Consider the following 12,723-nt stretch of genomic DNA (forward strand, 5'->3'; position numbering starts at 1 on the left):
CCACAACTAGAGAAATTTCTCATTTTCAGCCATCACAGTGAGAAAATTATTATTTTTTTAACGTAATTTTCTATTTTGACCCTGTATCTATAAACCCTTTTAGCACAGAGTTATAATCAGCCTCTCTTGACACAGGAGGGGTGTAAGGAGTGCAGCGTCGCTCTGCTTTATGTGCAGTAATTGCTTAAAAATAAAGTATGTCTAAATCAGAGCTGAATCAGTCTCTGTGTTTCTAACACTACCCACAGATTGCTTCCTTTTGATAACTGTGAAACTGGCATTCACACAGCAAACAAAAGACTGCGCCCCATCAGGGAAACACAAAGGTGTTCGGCAGTGTTGTGTGCAAATATCCAGTTTCTATATCTAAATTTAATTTTGAATACAAGCGCTTAGAAACTGTGTCAATGATAACAATAATAATCATTACAATAACACAGGTAACACTATTCCTGTGGAGTGTGTTGGGTAACCTTCTCTGGTGAAACTGGGAAATTACTTTAGCGAGAAAAAGGTTAAAAAAAGAAAAAAAAAGAAATACAAGTTTCGTTTTTTTTCACATATATCAACAACATCCATTTATCCATAATAAAACATAAACATACACGTTACGATCATAAGGTTGTTTATGTTTTACTAGATCGTTCAAGTATGAATTCCAGACATTTAGTGCTTCTAGTTTAAAATTACTTTCCTCATCAATATGCAAATGAATGCAAAAAGATGCATCAACTGTGAGATCAGAGTACACCACTATGTGTGATAATAAGGCACTGGTGGTGCAGTGGAGCAGAATACTTTGATGTATTCTAACAAAGTGTGAAATGAATGAGGTGACCAATGACCACACCCCAGCATCTGATAAAGGTAATCAGGTGTTTTGTGTGATAGCCTCTTTACTTTGGACAGAGGAGGTCTCCTCCAGCCACTGTGCCCGCTTCAGCTTCTGCTTTATTAATTATTGTTATGTAAATGTATTTGGTCAGCTAATGCCACAACACGCTCTGTGCCAGCTGCTGGCATTGCTGGTCCTCAGTGGACTTTGATAGCATCTGTTCATTTTGTACATAGCAGTAAACATGAAAATGTAATAGAATATTAAGAACGTTCAATTGGTTCTCTGTAGGAAGGGGTAGAAGTGTTTCCAGACCAACACCAGTGAAGTAAACACACTGCTTTCACAGATTAAATATCATCTATGAAGCTTTACTGCCCTCTGCTGTTCCTACACTGGATGACTCAAGTTGCTTAATTTTGTTCCTCGTGTGAAATGTTGATTTATTTAGTTAAACTCTGTCAAGGTTTGATCATCCTTACTCAGAGTAGTTCTGATCTAAATCCTCAGTTTGTAATATTCTCCTACAATTAACAATCTATCAATACCAGGAGGTGTGTGAGAGAGATTTAAAGCTGACTGAAAATGTGTTGTCATTGTCCTCAGACCTTCATTGTGATGATTTTTGTCTGATGGAGGTTTGAGCACAAAAAACATTGGAAATAAAAGGAGAATAAATCATCTACAATTTATGGAAGTGGTTTAATATTCCTCAATTTTAGCTGCACTGGCATAGCCTACATCATTTTGTGAATAAAGCTGGCCCATATTCATCCAAACCTGCCTGTGAAATGTGAGCAGTGATCTGTAAACAAACCCAAACCCTCCTACTGAAAGGCTGAATTAATGATTTGACTCACAACTCTAATGGACTTGCTGATTTGCCTAAATAACAGGCTTCGCCTCTCAGAGTCTAGTGCAGTGTTTTTCAACCTTGGGGTTGGGACCCCATGTGGGGTCACCTGGAATTCAAATGGGGTCGACTAAATGTCTAGTAATTGATAAAAAGAATTACTGATAAAAAATATTTTCTTATTATTCTTTTTTAAATTATGATTAAAACACCACACACACAATCTTAAAGGTGTACAGAAAAGAAAATTGAATTTAAGCCCACTCTGGGTCATAAGATTAGTGTAATAACTCATCTATCAGACGATGTAGACCAAACTTTGTGCAAAATTCTATTTTTGAGTAAATCCGGGATGAAAGTGTGTATTTTTTTTTCTCGCATTGGATAATGCAGGCGCACGCATTATACGTCAGCCTGCTCACCCACTAGATGGCTCACCAGCCACTGATATTGGATCCGTCATCCATCATTCAAACGTCTGAGACAACACACACACACGGAGCTCGGTCTCGGTCCAAGCTTTGAATATCCCGCCCGCTAGACAATGACCAATCAAATTCGTTTTCCTTACTCGGGTAAACTCGTGTTGCAGCTTGTGACAACTCGGCGCGACAAACAGGACAAACGGCCATTTCTGTACACCTTTAAACAACTGTATTCTATACTTTCACTTTCTTGAATCTAAATAAAATGCAGCATATAAAAATATCTGAGCTGGCGCATCTTGATTGGTTGCCAGAAATTTGTGATGTCAAAATGGGGTCATGAGCCAAAAAAGGTTAACAACCACTGGTCTAGTGTGTGTCATCACATGTGAATCAATTAAGCAGTTCCAAAACTCAGGGTGCATCTTTGAAATAATTTATTCAATATTCATATATGGTAATATAATGGGTTCAACATGATCATAGCATATAAAATATGTACAAAGCAAATCATTAGTAAAAATGACAGATCCTGCTGGGAAAGTATGTGCTTTTTATTGTAGAAGGCGGTAATATCTCAGCATCTTCCGAGAGGATTTCTTCATGTAACAATCATTGATCCTGGTTATTGAGATCCCAGATGTGCAGGTTCTAGGAGATAATTAGCACAGCTTGAAGTTTTCGATGGTGATCTGTGATTAAGAAAGGCTACAGTTGGACTGTTTGGAGTCTCGTCCCTAAACAAAGAGAAAAAGTACAGTCAAAAACAAAGCCTCTTTGTTTTCTCCACATATTAATTAAAAATATATAAAAGGCAAATTAGTTTTTCATCTTCTGCCACTTAAGAAACTTCAATGAGCATGGGTTGCCATGACAACTGTGTACCTACATGTCTTCCTCTTAGCATGCTACTGACGCCTAAGCTTTCCGGGTACCTGTGGTCTCTGCTGCTGCTGCTGCTGCTGCTGCTGGCGTCTGTATTCTTCTTCACTGGCAGCCAGAGCCTGAGCCAGAGCCAGATCCTCCTGCTCCTGAGGGCTGAGACGCAAAGAAGAAGAATCCTGGGTTTATTGTGGTGCTATATCACTGCTGTTTGTCTCTAAACACAATTTACCTTTCCAGTACAGCAGTTTTACCTGATGGGGAAATGTGTGTAGGTTTCCTTGCCTTTCCATTAGTTGAGATTGAAAACTTTGCAGAGCAGGGTCTTTTCTTTGCTTTTTCATATCTTACAATAAAACCAGCCCATTCTGAAACGCCTACTGCTGTGGGCACTCTGCCAGCCAAGGCGTTTCTCCCGGTCAATTGATATTCCCATAATGCACATTAGAGTAGATCTGATCATAGATCGTGTTATTAAATATTTACAGTGAAAGAAGGAGTCTATAGCTCCATGAAAGCCCTTCAAGCTACTTTTAATTTGTGACACAAGCCAAACTCCTGACCCTGTCTTAACTGCTGTGCTTGCATGTTGCACAGTATGATTTACAGATCTAACAAAAAATACCCAGTAGATTAATTGGTAAATAAAATAACAATTGCAGCACAGTTTAAATGGTTTTTTCTTTCTCATAAATAATAAACCTGAATAATATGAATGTCAATAGCCTTACTTGCAACAGAACACTGTTTTTACTGCATTAGATTCAATGAATATTAGTTACACTTCATGTTTCTCCCTGTTGCTTACACACTCATCTGTTTTAAGCTGAGGCCCAATGAGTGTTACACTCATCCACTCTCAGCAGCAGCACACAGACACAAGTGGCTTAGGACTCAGGTGAAGCTGATTATAGGATATTTCTCAGGTTACAGGTGGAGGTTGACTCACCTGAGGGTCGGCTGAACCGCCGGCCTTGACTCAGCCAAAGACATCTCCAGAGCCCTTTGCAAAGCCTGCTCCTCCGTCTGTAAACAAGCAGCACACTCATGAGTATATATTTTACTCACATGGGGAAATGTTTAGAAATCAGGAAATCAGAAATCATGTGCATACCAGGCCAGCCTGAAATGAAGCGGAGGGTGGTATTACATTCTGTGCAGAAACAGAAGTAGGGATCCGCGGGGCAGGGCTGTAAAGAGGAGGTAAAAATAGGAACAGGGGACATAAGAGATTACTATTTTAGGGGTCCATTTAAATATAACCATCCTTATGAGCATTTAGAGTAATGGTCCTTACCCACTGTTGTGGTTTCTGGTGTTTGCCCTCACACCGTTAGAAACAGGTCTAGGGTTTCCTGAAGCAGAGGAACTGGAGCTGGAGGCAGAAGTGGAGGTGGAAGAAGCACCTTGGTTCCTCGATAAAGCAGCATGTCTGGGATTTGAAAAATTACAATAAGAATACAGACATGCACACACTGACACTTACAGATGAAATTATGGCAGTGTCTTAAAAGTAACTGGATAAATGTAACTGTACCCACCCAGATTTGGACAGAGGTTTCCCGTCAGTCTTACAATCATGGTCTAGTGGGTGCCGATGTTTAAGACAGTAATTTAAATGGCACTGGTCACAGGTCACTCGCATCATTTCCTTCTGCTTACAGCCTCCTTTAGAACATTTATTTGTGAAAATCTGAGAAAAAATAAAGTTAAAATGAGATTTAGATAAAGCCACATCCAATTTATTTGATTCATATGTATTAAATACATACTTTTCTCTTTCTTTGCGCAGGGTCCGATTTGCAGTCCCTATCAATGTGTTCTCCGACTTTGATGTCGGGCATCTCCCCTCTCTTGATGGGAATGGGGATGTTGCACAAAGGACATACTGGGACCTGGACATCCTATAAAATTAGATATTAAGCAAACACAGGATTTAAGAGTTTTTTTTAAACAGGTGAATGTAATGCCAGTATGCCACACTATTGACAACTCTAACTTTAAACATTGAAGTAAAACCAAAACATGAAAGCAATCATCACTCTTTGATTCTGCTTATTTCCTGATGTAAAATACAATTGGGAACCAAAATGTAGAAGTAAAACAGATGATAATTCACGATGAGACCTATTTTGGTGAGCATTATAGAGCATTTCCTTTATGTTTGTGTCTGCAACCTTATACAGTTTCAATAAAGTTAAATATACTGTATGAATAAAAATGTGAATTATTCTGATTTAAATGCATTCTTGGGGTAAAGTGCAAATAACTAGATTTAAAATATGAGCGTTCAAATTGAAACATTACGGTTTACCTTCTTGTAGGATGACATGCATTTGTGGTTTGCATAGGTTATGTGGTCCTTGCAGAAAATCTCCTGACAGGCATCACATCTCATAGGAAGAAAATCTGTAGTTTCAAACGATAGAGTTTTAGATTTGGAGGTAAGAAAAATAAAATCACACAGTAAACAATCAGGAAATGGTCCTCTTTTCCAAAGCTGTACTCACCTAAACGTTTGCAGGTCTTCTCAGAGCAGTGTTCACCTAAATCTGGAAACTCCATCTCAGAAATACCTCCACAGCTGACAGCGGTGAAACCTCAACGACCTACAGGAGGCAGAGAGGGTTGGTGTTTTCACTTAACACTGTAGCAGATAAAGTGCTGACTGTGTCAATACCATAAACAGGGGAGGATTCACAGTATGCTAGCTAACGTTAGCCTCTGAAATTAGCTAAGTCATTCACAACTTTGTTGTTGTTGCTACTAGCATCATGACAAGGCAACTTTACGTCCAAGATCATCTAGAAGCGATGGTAGTTTTTGGCTTTTAGGCGTTGTTGTCATGGTTCCGCTGTGGAAACAAACCTGTTATTTGTCTCTCAGGAAGAGCTAGCTAGGCCAGGCTAATTTATACGATTAGGCAGATTACATAACTACAGTACAGGATGTTTACGATCGTTTGGCAGGCATATAACGTGCCTGTAAGCCGTAAACAGCAGTCTATGTTCCTCTAACCACAGAATGAGAGCAAGGTGTTTTTAAAAAATCACTACTAACATGTTAAGTTACTACAAATGCTAACAGTTAGCCTGTATGTTTATTACACAATGGGCCAACGTTAAAGTCGATGCTAGCTCGTGTAGAAGCATTATCTAATTAGGTTAAAACGATATGTAGCTACCTCTCTCGCCAAAAATCCCTAAGATAAACACAAAAATCCCCATCAACATGTCGGATGTGTTTTCTATAGGTGCCTAGTCAAATTGTGCTGTTAGCTGACTCAAGCTAGCGAGATACATCTGACATTTGGTTGTTTTTTTGACTCACCAAGTCCCGTTTTTCTTCCAGCCTCTTGTGGAGAAGTAAAAAGAGACGACGTTGTCTCTAATTATTCCGGTTAACAGCGATTTACCGTACTCCTTTGATAGTAGTTAAACCGTAATGCCCCGAACACAACTGTCTGTCTGTTTGCTTCGTTGGGCTGTTTGTCGTCAAGTTTTGATGTGTCACGCACGCTCCTCCCACGTCTATTACGTAACCCGACGTCAGGAAAAATCACGTCACCCCAAGTGTAGAGCGTAGAAAAGACAGGTGAAGTCTGGAAAGATCTAGACAACCTTACTGTATTTTCAATATTGATATTGATAATGGTAATATTTAGAGGTATCAGGCATCAATCACGAATGATTCACTTTAATACTATCAGTATGTTTATTTCCATGTGCTAAACATGAAAAGAGAAACGCTGATATTGCCTCATTTGTTTTATTTTGAAAGGTTTAATCGGGATTAGTAGTGGGGAAGTCTTCGCTGACCCCTAGTGGCCACGGGGATGCATTGCAGTATTCACAAAGTTTTAAATGTCGGTATTGTTATTAGTGCCATAATTATGAAAAACAACACTGTCATTAGTGTTGGTAAACACTATGTTAATGTTTTCTTTTTCTTTTTCTTTTACTTTTTTTTTTTTTGGATAAATTACCTGTAAACCGCCCCTTCCGGATGAAAAAACAAAGATGGCAGCTCTCTGTTTACCTGGAGGGAAAACCATGGAGAAAACAGTCTTGGAAAACGGATTAAAATTATTTCATCGTTGAGTGGACTGAATATTTTCCAAACAGATGATAAGAAGAGTCTCGAAATGGATCACTGTAAGTGTTTCAGGGTTTTTTAAACATGACCAGAGCTTTTTAAACTTTTAAAAAGCACTGTTGATCTTTTACATAAATGTAGCTAGGCCTGACATGATAGGCCTGGAGTAGGTAGCCTACAAACGTTGCTAGCATTTATACTCCACAGGTAACCTTTCCCCGGCCCTAATCGCCCAGGAATAATAGGCCTACTGTGATAACTTAAATTGTCTGATGAAGAAAAGAAAAAAGCTTACAAGAACACATGACAAAATGGACAAAAACACACCACATAGCAATAAATAACCTAGAATGATGTAGGCTAAATATCATGAAAGTAAAAGTACATGGCCTAACAAATGGCGTTGTGCACTGCATTCTGATAGGAAGATTTCCTGAATCTTTCTGTTCTGCAGGTCAGGGAGATCATGCCTGTTACTGTGGCTGCTCCTCTGACCTGTGAGAGTCTTGTGTAGACGGTGCACAGGGTCACTCAGGATGGCCTCCAGCTTACACCCCATCCTCCACTTAACCACAGCCTGACCAGCTCCACTCCCCCTCCCATCACACAGCTACATTTCTCGATGAGCTTGTCCAGTCTTTTCCTGTCCCTGACCCTGATGTTGTTACCCCGGCAGACAATGGCAAAGAATGTAAGACTTGCAATGATGGACTGATAGAATATGCACAGCATTACATGAAGGACTAATAAAGGCATCCTAGAAATAGCTGTAAATGACACACTCCACCTGCATCTGTCAGGATTTTGAGAGTTAGGACCCAAATGCAGATACTGTAGGGCAGGCCTAATCCAAAAAAGGGGGCAGGTGAAGAAAAAGCTAAAATAATGAAGTTACTCAAGTTTGGCGAAACATATGTTTTGGTACATACTGTGTTTGTGAATTGTAGAACTTTTATATGATTTTACACTCACGTTTTGATCTATTTGCCTCTCACTAGTGGTCCCGTGGAACTGCAACACATGATGACCATCCTTCAGTGACATCAATATGGACCAGAAATGCTCCAGGTAAGTGCCACAACCAACTACACATTAGAGCTACAACTGGACTGTGCGACTGTGCTTTGTGATGTACTCCAAGAAATCCTGCAGAAATGAACAACAAATCATATATTTCTCATTAATAACTCCCAAAGATCTCAGCGATAAATTAGGTTTGAACCCAACAAATGACTCCCATCTGGGCTTCTCTCAAGTGTAGGGCAACAAAATGGCACTTCAAATCCCCAGCATTTTCATTTTAAATGCAGATGACCTTTTTTTCTTACTAGAGATACAATCAAGACTATGCCAGTTGTCATAATTTTTTATTTCTAGCCTCGTTCTGATTGCTCTCTGAAAGATGCTTGTGTTGTATTGTGCTTATTAATCACTCGCTCTTGTTGCCCACCCTTAGTGAGGAGGGACACATGAAGAACTGCTGTAATCCCATACATTTCTAAAAACAAAACACAACTAGCCATTTACTAGTTTGCCTAAGCTTTTAATTATATCATGAGGTATTCAACAATGGAGTCGGCTCAATTCTGCTGGAGATGAATTTGTGGACAGCGAGGCTCAGTAGACAGTAAGAGGACATGAGTCTGAATTGTTTGGTTTAGTTTTGTTGCTGCACTCACATTTGCTCTGCTTTAAGTAAACCTGATAAGTTTGATTTCAATGCTTTAACTCATGGTTTGTTTCTAGTATGCTATCATTCTCTTCATGGTTAAGTGTGAGTGTTAAGGCATTTAGAGAGACAGTTTTCCATTTAGATGCCAGCAAGATGCTGCTTTAGTGAAGTTTGACAGCTGAGGTTGTTGCATAATAAAAGCTCAAGTGTCCTCTGCATGTGCCTGTGGGCTCCTGCTGGTTTGTTTGTGGAGGTACATTTCTTGTTGAACTCTCTAATTAGTCTTTTTCTTGTTATCATTTGCTGGACAGCATGTGGATGTTGCACTGTGGGAGATATGTCATGCCAGTAATCATCTTTTGTAGCTACTGCACCCCAAGGGATGTATAATGAGGGAGTGAAGAAAGATGCTTTAACCATGGTCAAAAACTTTAACTTGTCTTCTAACATTTATGGCAGTTCCCACAGAGAGAACCCACAAAGTGCTTTACATGGTTAAAATACAGAACAATAATACATTCAATGGCACAAAAATAAAACAGCAGCAGCCCATGTAGGACTGAATGAAGAAGACAGTCAGGGAATGCCATACAGGTGGGTTTTCAGGTGCTTCTTAAAGTACTCTTCAGATTCTGCAGCTCTCAGATTCTGTGGAAGAGCGTTTCACAGTCTGGGCGCAGCGGACTTCAAGGTTCGGCTGCCATTCGTTCTTTTCTAAGATCAGCAGACCTGAGAGTCCTAGAAGGAGCATAGCCTACTGTAGCAGCCCAGACAGGTACTCAGGTGCTTGACTGGGCAGGGCTCTATAAGTAAAAACAAGAATTTTAAACTGGATCCTCCAGCTAACAGGAAGCCAGTGTAGGGAGGCCAAGACAGGGGTGATGTGGCAGTTGATTTGGTTAACAGGTATTCTGCACCAGTTGAAGGGAATCTACAGAGGTTTTGCTAAGACACAGAAAAAGAGAATTACAGTCGTCAATGTGTGATGACACAAAGGCGTGGATGATCATTTCCAGTTCAGCATGTGTTTTATCGCTCTTTTTTTTATCTGTTTGATATGAGATTTCTTCAGTCCACAGCACTAAAGTTAATAGACTGAGGAAAGTATTTGACTTGGATCATGGATGAAATTTAATTCCTAAAAATGTCCTCCCAAAGCTGTACTTCCCTGATCCCTGCCTAGATTCCAGATGTCCTCCACATTAGATTGTCAGCTGCCATGGGAAATCTGTTGGTATTAGTTTAAATAGATTTTAACCTTTTGAATTGCACCATCCCATGCACTTATCTCCTTGGCACTGTGCGCTTTGATCTGTGACTGGACTCTTCACACAACCTTGACAAATGGCATATTGGTGTAAAAGGTCTAAAGACGCCTGTTCCTACCTATGCAAAGGATTTTAAGATCAGGACAGTATAAGAGCTGTTGCTACATCATTGGTTGAGAGTTAATATGACTTTTCTAAAAGCAAAGATGAGGCAAACCAAACTTTCATTTCTACCTTGGTTACATATACCAGTATTTTTGGTTCGACGTTCAGGGTTTTATTTGGTAGTAAAATTTAAACTGTCACAATTCAGAATTATTAATGGTCAGTGTCCTCTCCCACTGCCATGCCCCACCTCTGATCTGATCTCAGCACTTTAACTCACTGTGCTCAGGTTGCAGCTTTATGTTTTTAGAGTTTTTATGTTGATTTGCTATTGTTTTGTGTATTGAATAACTCTTTACATTCACTGTGGTACTAGTACTTGTTGGGTGAACAGTATTTCATTTTTTGGTGCATAAGATATTACAACATGATGAAATATTGTATCTTCTATCTTGTAAAGGACACTAGGGCTGTGACTAAAGGGAATGAAGAAAGGAGTCTTTACTAATAAAACATGTTCCTTTAGTTCTGGAGAATTTGTTTGTTTGGCCATCTCTCTCATTTATGGTATATGTTTTGACACATTTTACTTTTAACAACAGAAATTGCAGCTGCTGTGATTTAGATATTGTTCTTAACCATCTTGCAGTTTCCATAATGCATTTTTTGTACATAATTTCCAGTCCTCTGCACAAAAATGGTGAGAATTTACAGCTATTTTGAGTTCTACTGCCTATTTTGTATTCATTAATATGTCAATATGCCTGTGACACAATCTATACTTATTCAGTGTGACTGTTAGAGGAGCTTTTAATCTTTTTTTTGCTACTGAAGTTAGCATACTAATCAGCTGGACCCTGCCTGTATCAACTTGTATCAGCCATAGCAACTACTCACTGTAGATCTCAATCTGCCCTGAAGACGTAGTGTTGCTCGGAGGTCGTATTATAACATCTTGCATTAAAGACGGTTGCTGAAGTTCTTGTCGAGCCACGGACACCACCACCCACTCCTGGCAAGTAATCAAGGTCAGAGGAAGAGAAAACTTACAAATAGCTCCGTTATTACAGTTCTACCTCATTGAGACCTGCAGAGTTACACTGCCAGACTCCTCTGTACATATTTGCACAGCTTTCAAGTTACACAACGCTGAAGTGCTGTCATGCATGTGGCTTAGCATTGTAATCTATACAGTATCTCTAGTTTTCGAATTGATTTACAAACTACTTACTAAATGCTGCATTTATTTTTTTAAATCGCTCTTTGTCTTTATGGTTCCCCATCCTCGCCTGACTGTTTCATGTGAATTTTCCCTGAATAAAATCATAATCACAGTGTCTTTTACCTTAAGGTTTAGCTTAAATATGCCCGCCAGTATCTTGAGCTAAGTTGAGGGCTGATTTAGACTTAATAGGAGTCATAATAAATTCACTCTTGTAAGGCTGGAAATATAAGGTTCTCTGGTGGGTCGACAGCAGCTCTGATAAACTGATCACTGAAGATATGACGTGCCATCCAGAAAAATAGTTATGTACTTTCCGTCCTTTTGAAATATTTATCCCCGGAAGAGTCTTTTGAAAGTAATATTCGGCTCTCACGGAAATGTGTGTAACTCAATTTTATTAAAAAGTGAGATAGAGCCACATAATTCCACCATCACACACTGACATGAATTATTTAAACTCAAGTCCAATCATCCAATCTTTTGACAATTTACCGAGAACAGATCTTAGATTATGTTCTTGAGTTTAAGTTTGGACTCTTGCGTGAGTGAGTGTAATGGGGTGAAATTGACCTCAACATTGTTTTAGATGGCACACAGGCTAAATCTCTTGCAAACGGATGGCTTTAAATGTTAATTTCCTAGAGCAGACGAGTGCTTGGTTTAATGTTGCCACAGGCTGAGTGGTGTCTTTGCAGACTTTACCAGTTGATGGCAGCAGGATTCTTCTACAAACTGCACAGTGAACTATGGAGGGACTGTGAATACAGATGCAGTGATGACGGTAAACATACTGCAAATAAAGCCTAGATCTCTGTGTATATAATCACATGTAAATAAAAAACAATCATCAAGTTTCAGCTGATAAATAAACAGGGTATTTATGAAGGATAGTAATGATTTCCACTGCTCTACTTGTTCTGCTTATAAGGAACAAGGTTATTGAGAAGGGATCAATAAAGTAACTGATTTAAATGACACGGCTACAACGTATTCCTCCTCTGAGATGTTAAATGTAATGGAAGAGTGCATCATCGGGAGCCGACGGAGGCAGTTAGAGAGCATAAATGCCTCTCCTGTTCTGCAACACCTGCCTCGTAAGCTGCTACCGCTGCGGCCAGATGGCACCGCTCTGGAAACACCTGGCCCTCCACGCACGCCCCTGAAGCTTCCTCACGTGCTGCAGACCCGGGCCTCGTCTTTAATTGTTGTTAAGGATGCAATTTCAGATTATCAAGGCATATTAAAAGGATTACGGGAGCTCTCGGCAGTGGTGTTGAATTCAGAAAAGGAGGAAGGAGCTAAAGAAAACACTTTTGAAATGTGTGTTTTTTATTACTAATGAGCTTCAAGTTCAATTTAAAAC

General features: G+C 39.5%; 1 protein-coding gene across 3 annotated transcripts; it reads right to left on the reverse strand.

The window, feature by feature from the left end:
• Positions 1–2,535: 2,535 nt before the first annotated feature.
• zfand2a (zinc finger, AN1-type domain 2A) lies at positions 2,536–6,479 on the reverse strand. Of its 3 annotated transcripts, none has more exons than XM_083977993.1 (10): positions 6,326–6,479; positions 5,506–5,604; positions 5,310–5,404; positions 4,768–4,899; positions 4,537–4,688; positions 4,293–4,427; positions 4,110–4,185; positions 3,945–4,021; positions 3,049–3,151; positions 2,536–2,850 (listed from the first exon to the last, which is right to left on the reverse strand). In XM_083977993.1, the coding sequence occupies exons 2-10, from the start codon at positions 5,558–5,560 to the stop codon at positions 2,812–2,814; spliced, it is 864 nt and encodes a 287-aa protein (XP_083834119.1). In that variant the 5' UTR covers positions 5,561–5,604; positions 6,326–6,479; the 3' UTR covers positions 2,536–2,811. The 3 variants fall into 3 exon arrangements, with proteins under 3 accessions (XP_083834119.1, XP_083834120.1, XP_083834121.1); XM_083977994.1 differs by having other exon boundaries at positions 3,003–3,151; XM_083977995.1 differs by having other exon boundaries at positions 2,999–3,151.
• Between the last annotated feature and the right edge of the window lie 6,244 nt (positions 6,480–12,723).

Source organism: Trachurus trachurus, assembly GCF_905171665.1.
Source record: "Trachurus trachurus genome assembly, chromosome: 8".
In the NCBI taxonomy this organism is placed as follows: Eukaryota; Metazoa; Chordata; class Actinopteri; order Carangiformes; family Carangidae; genus Trachurus; species Trachurus trachurus.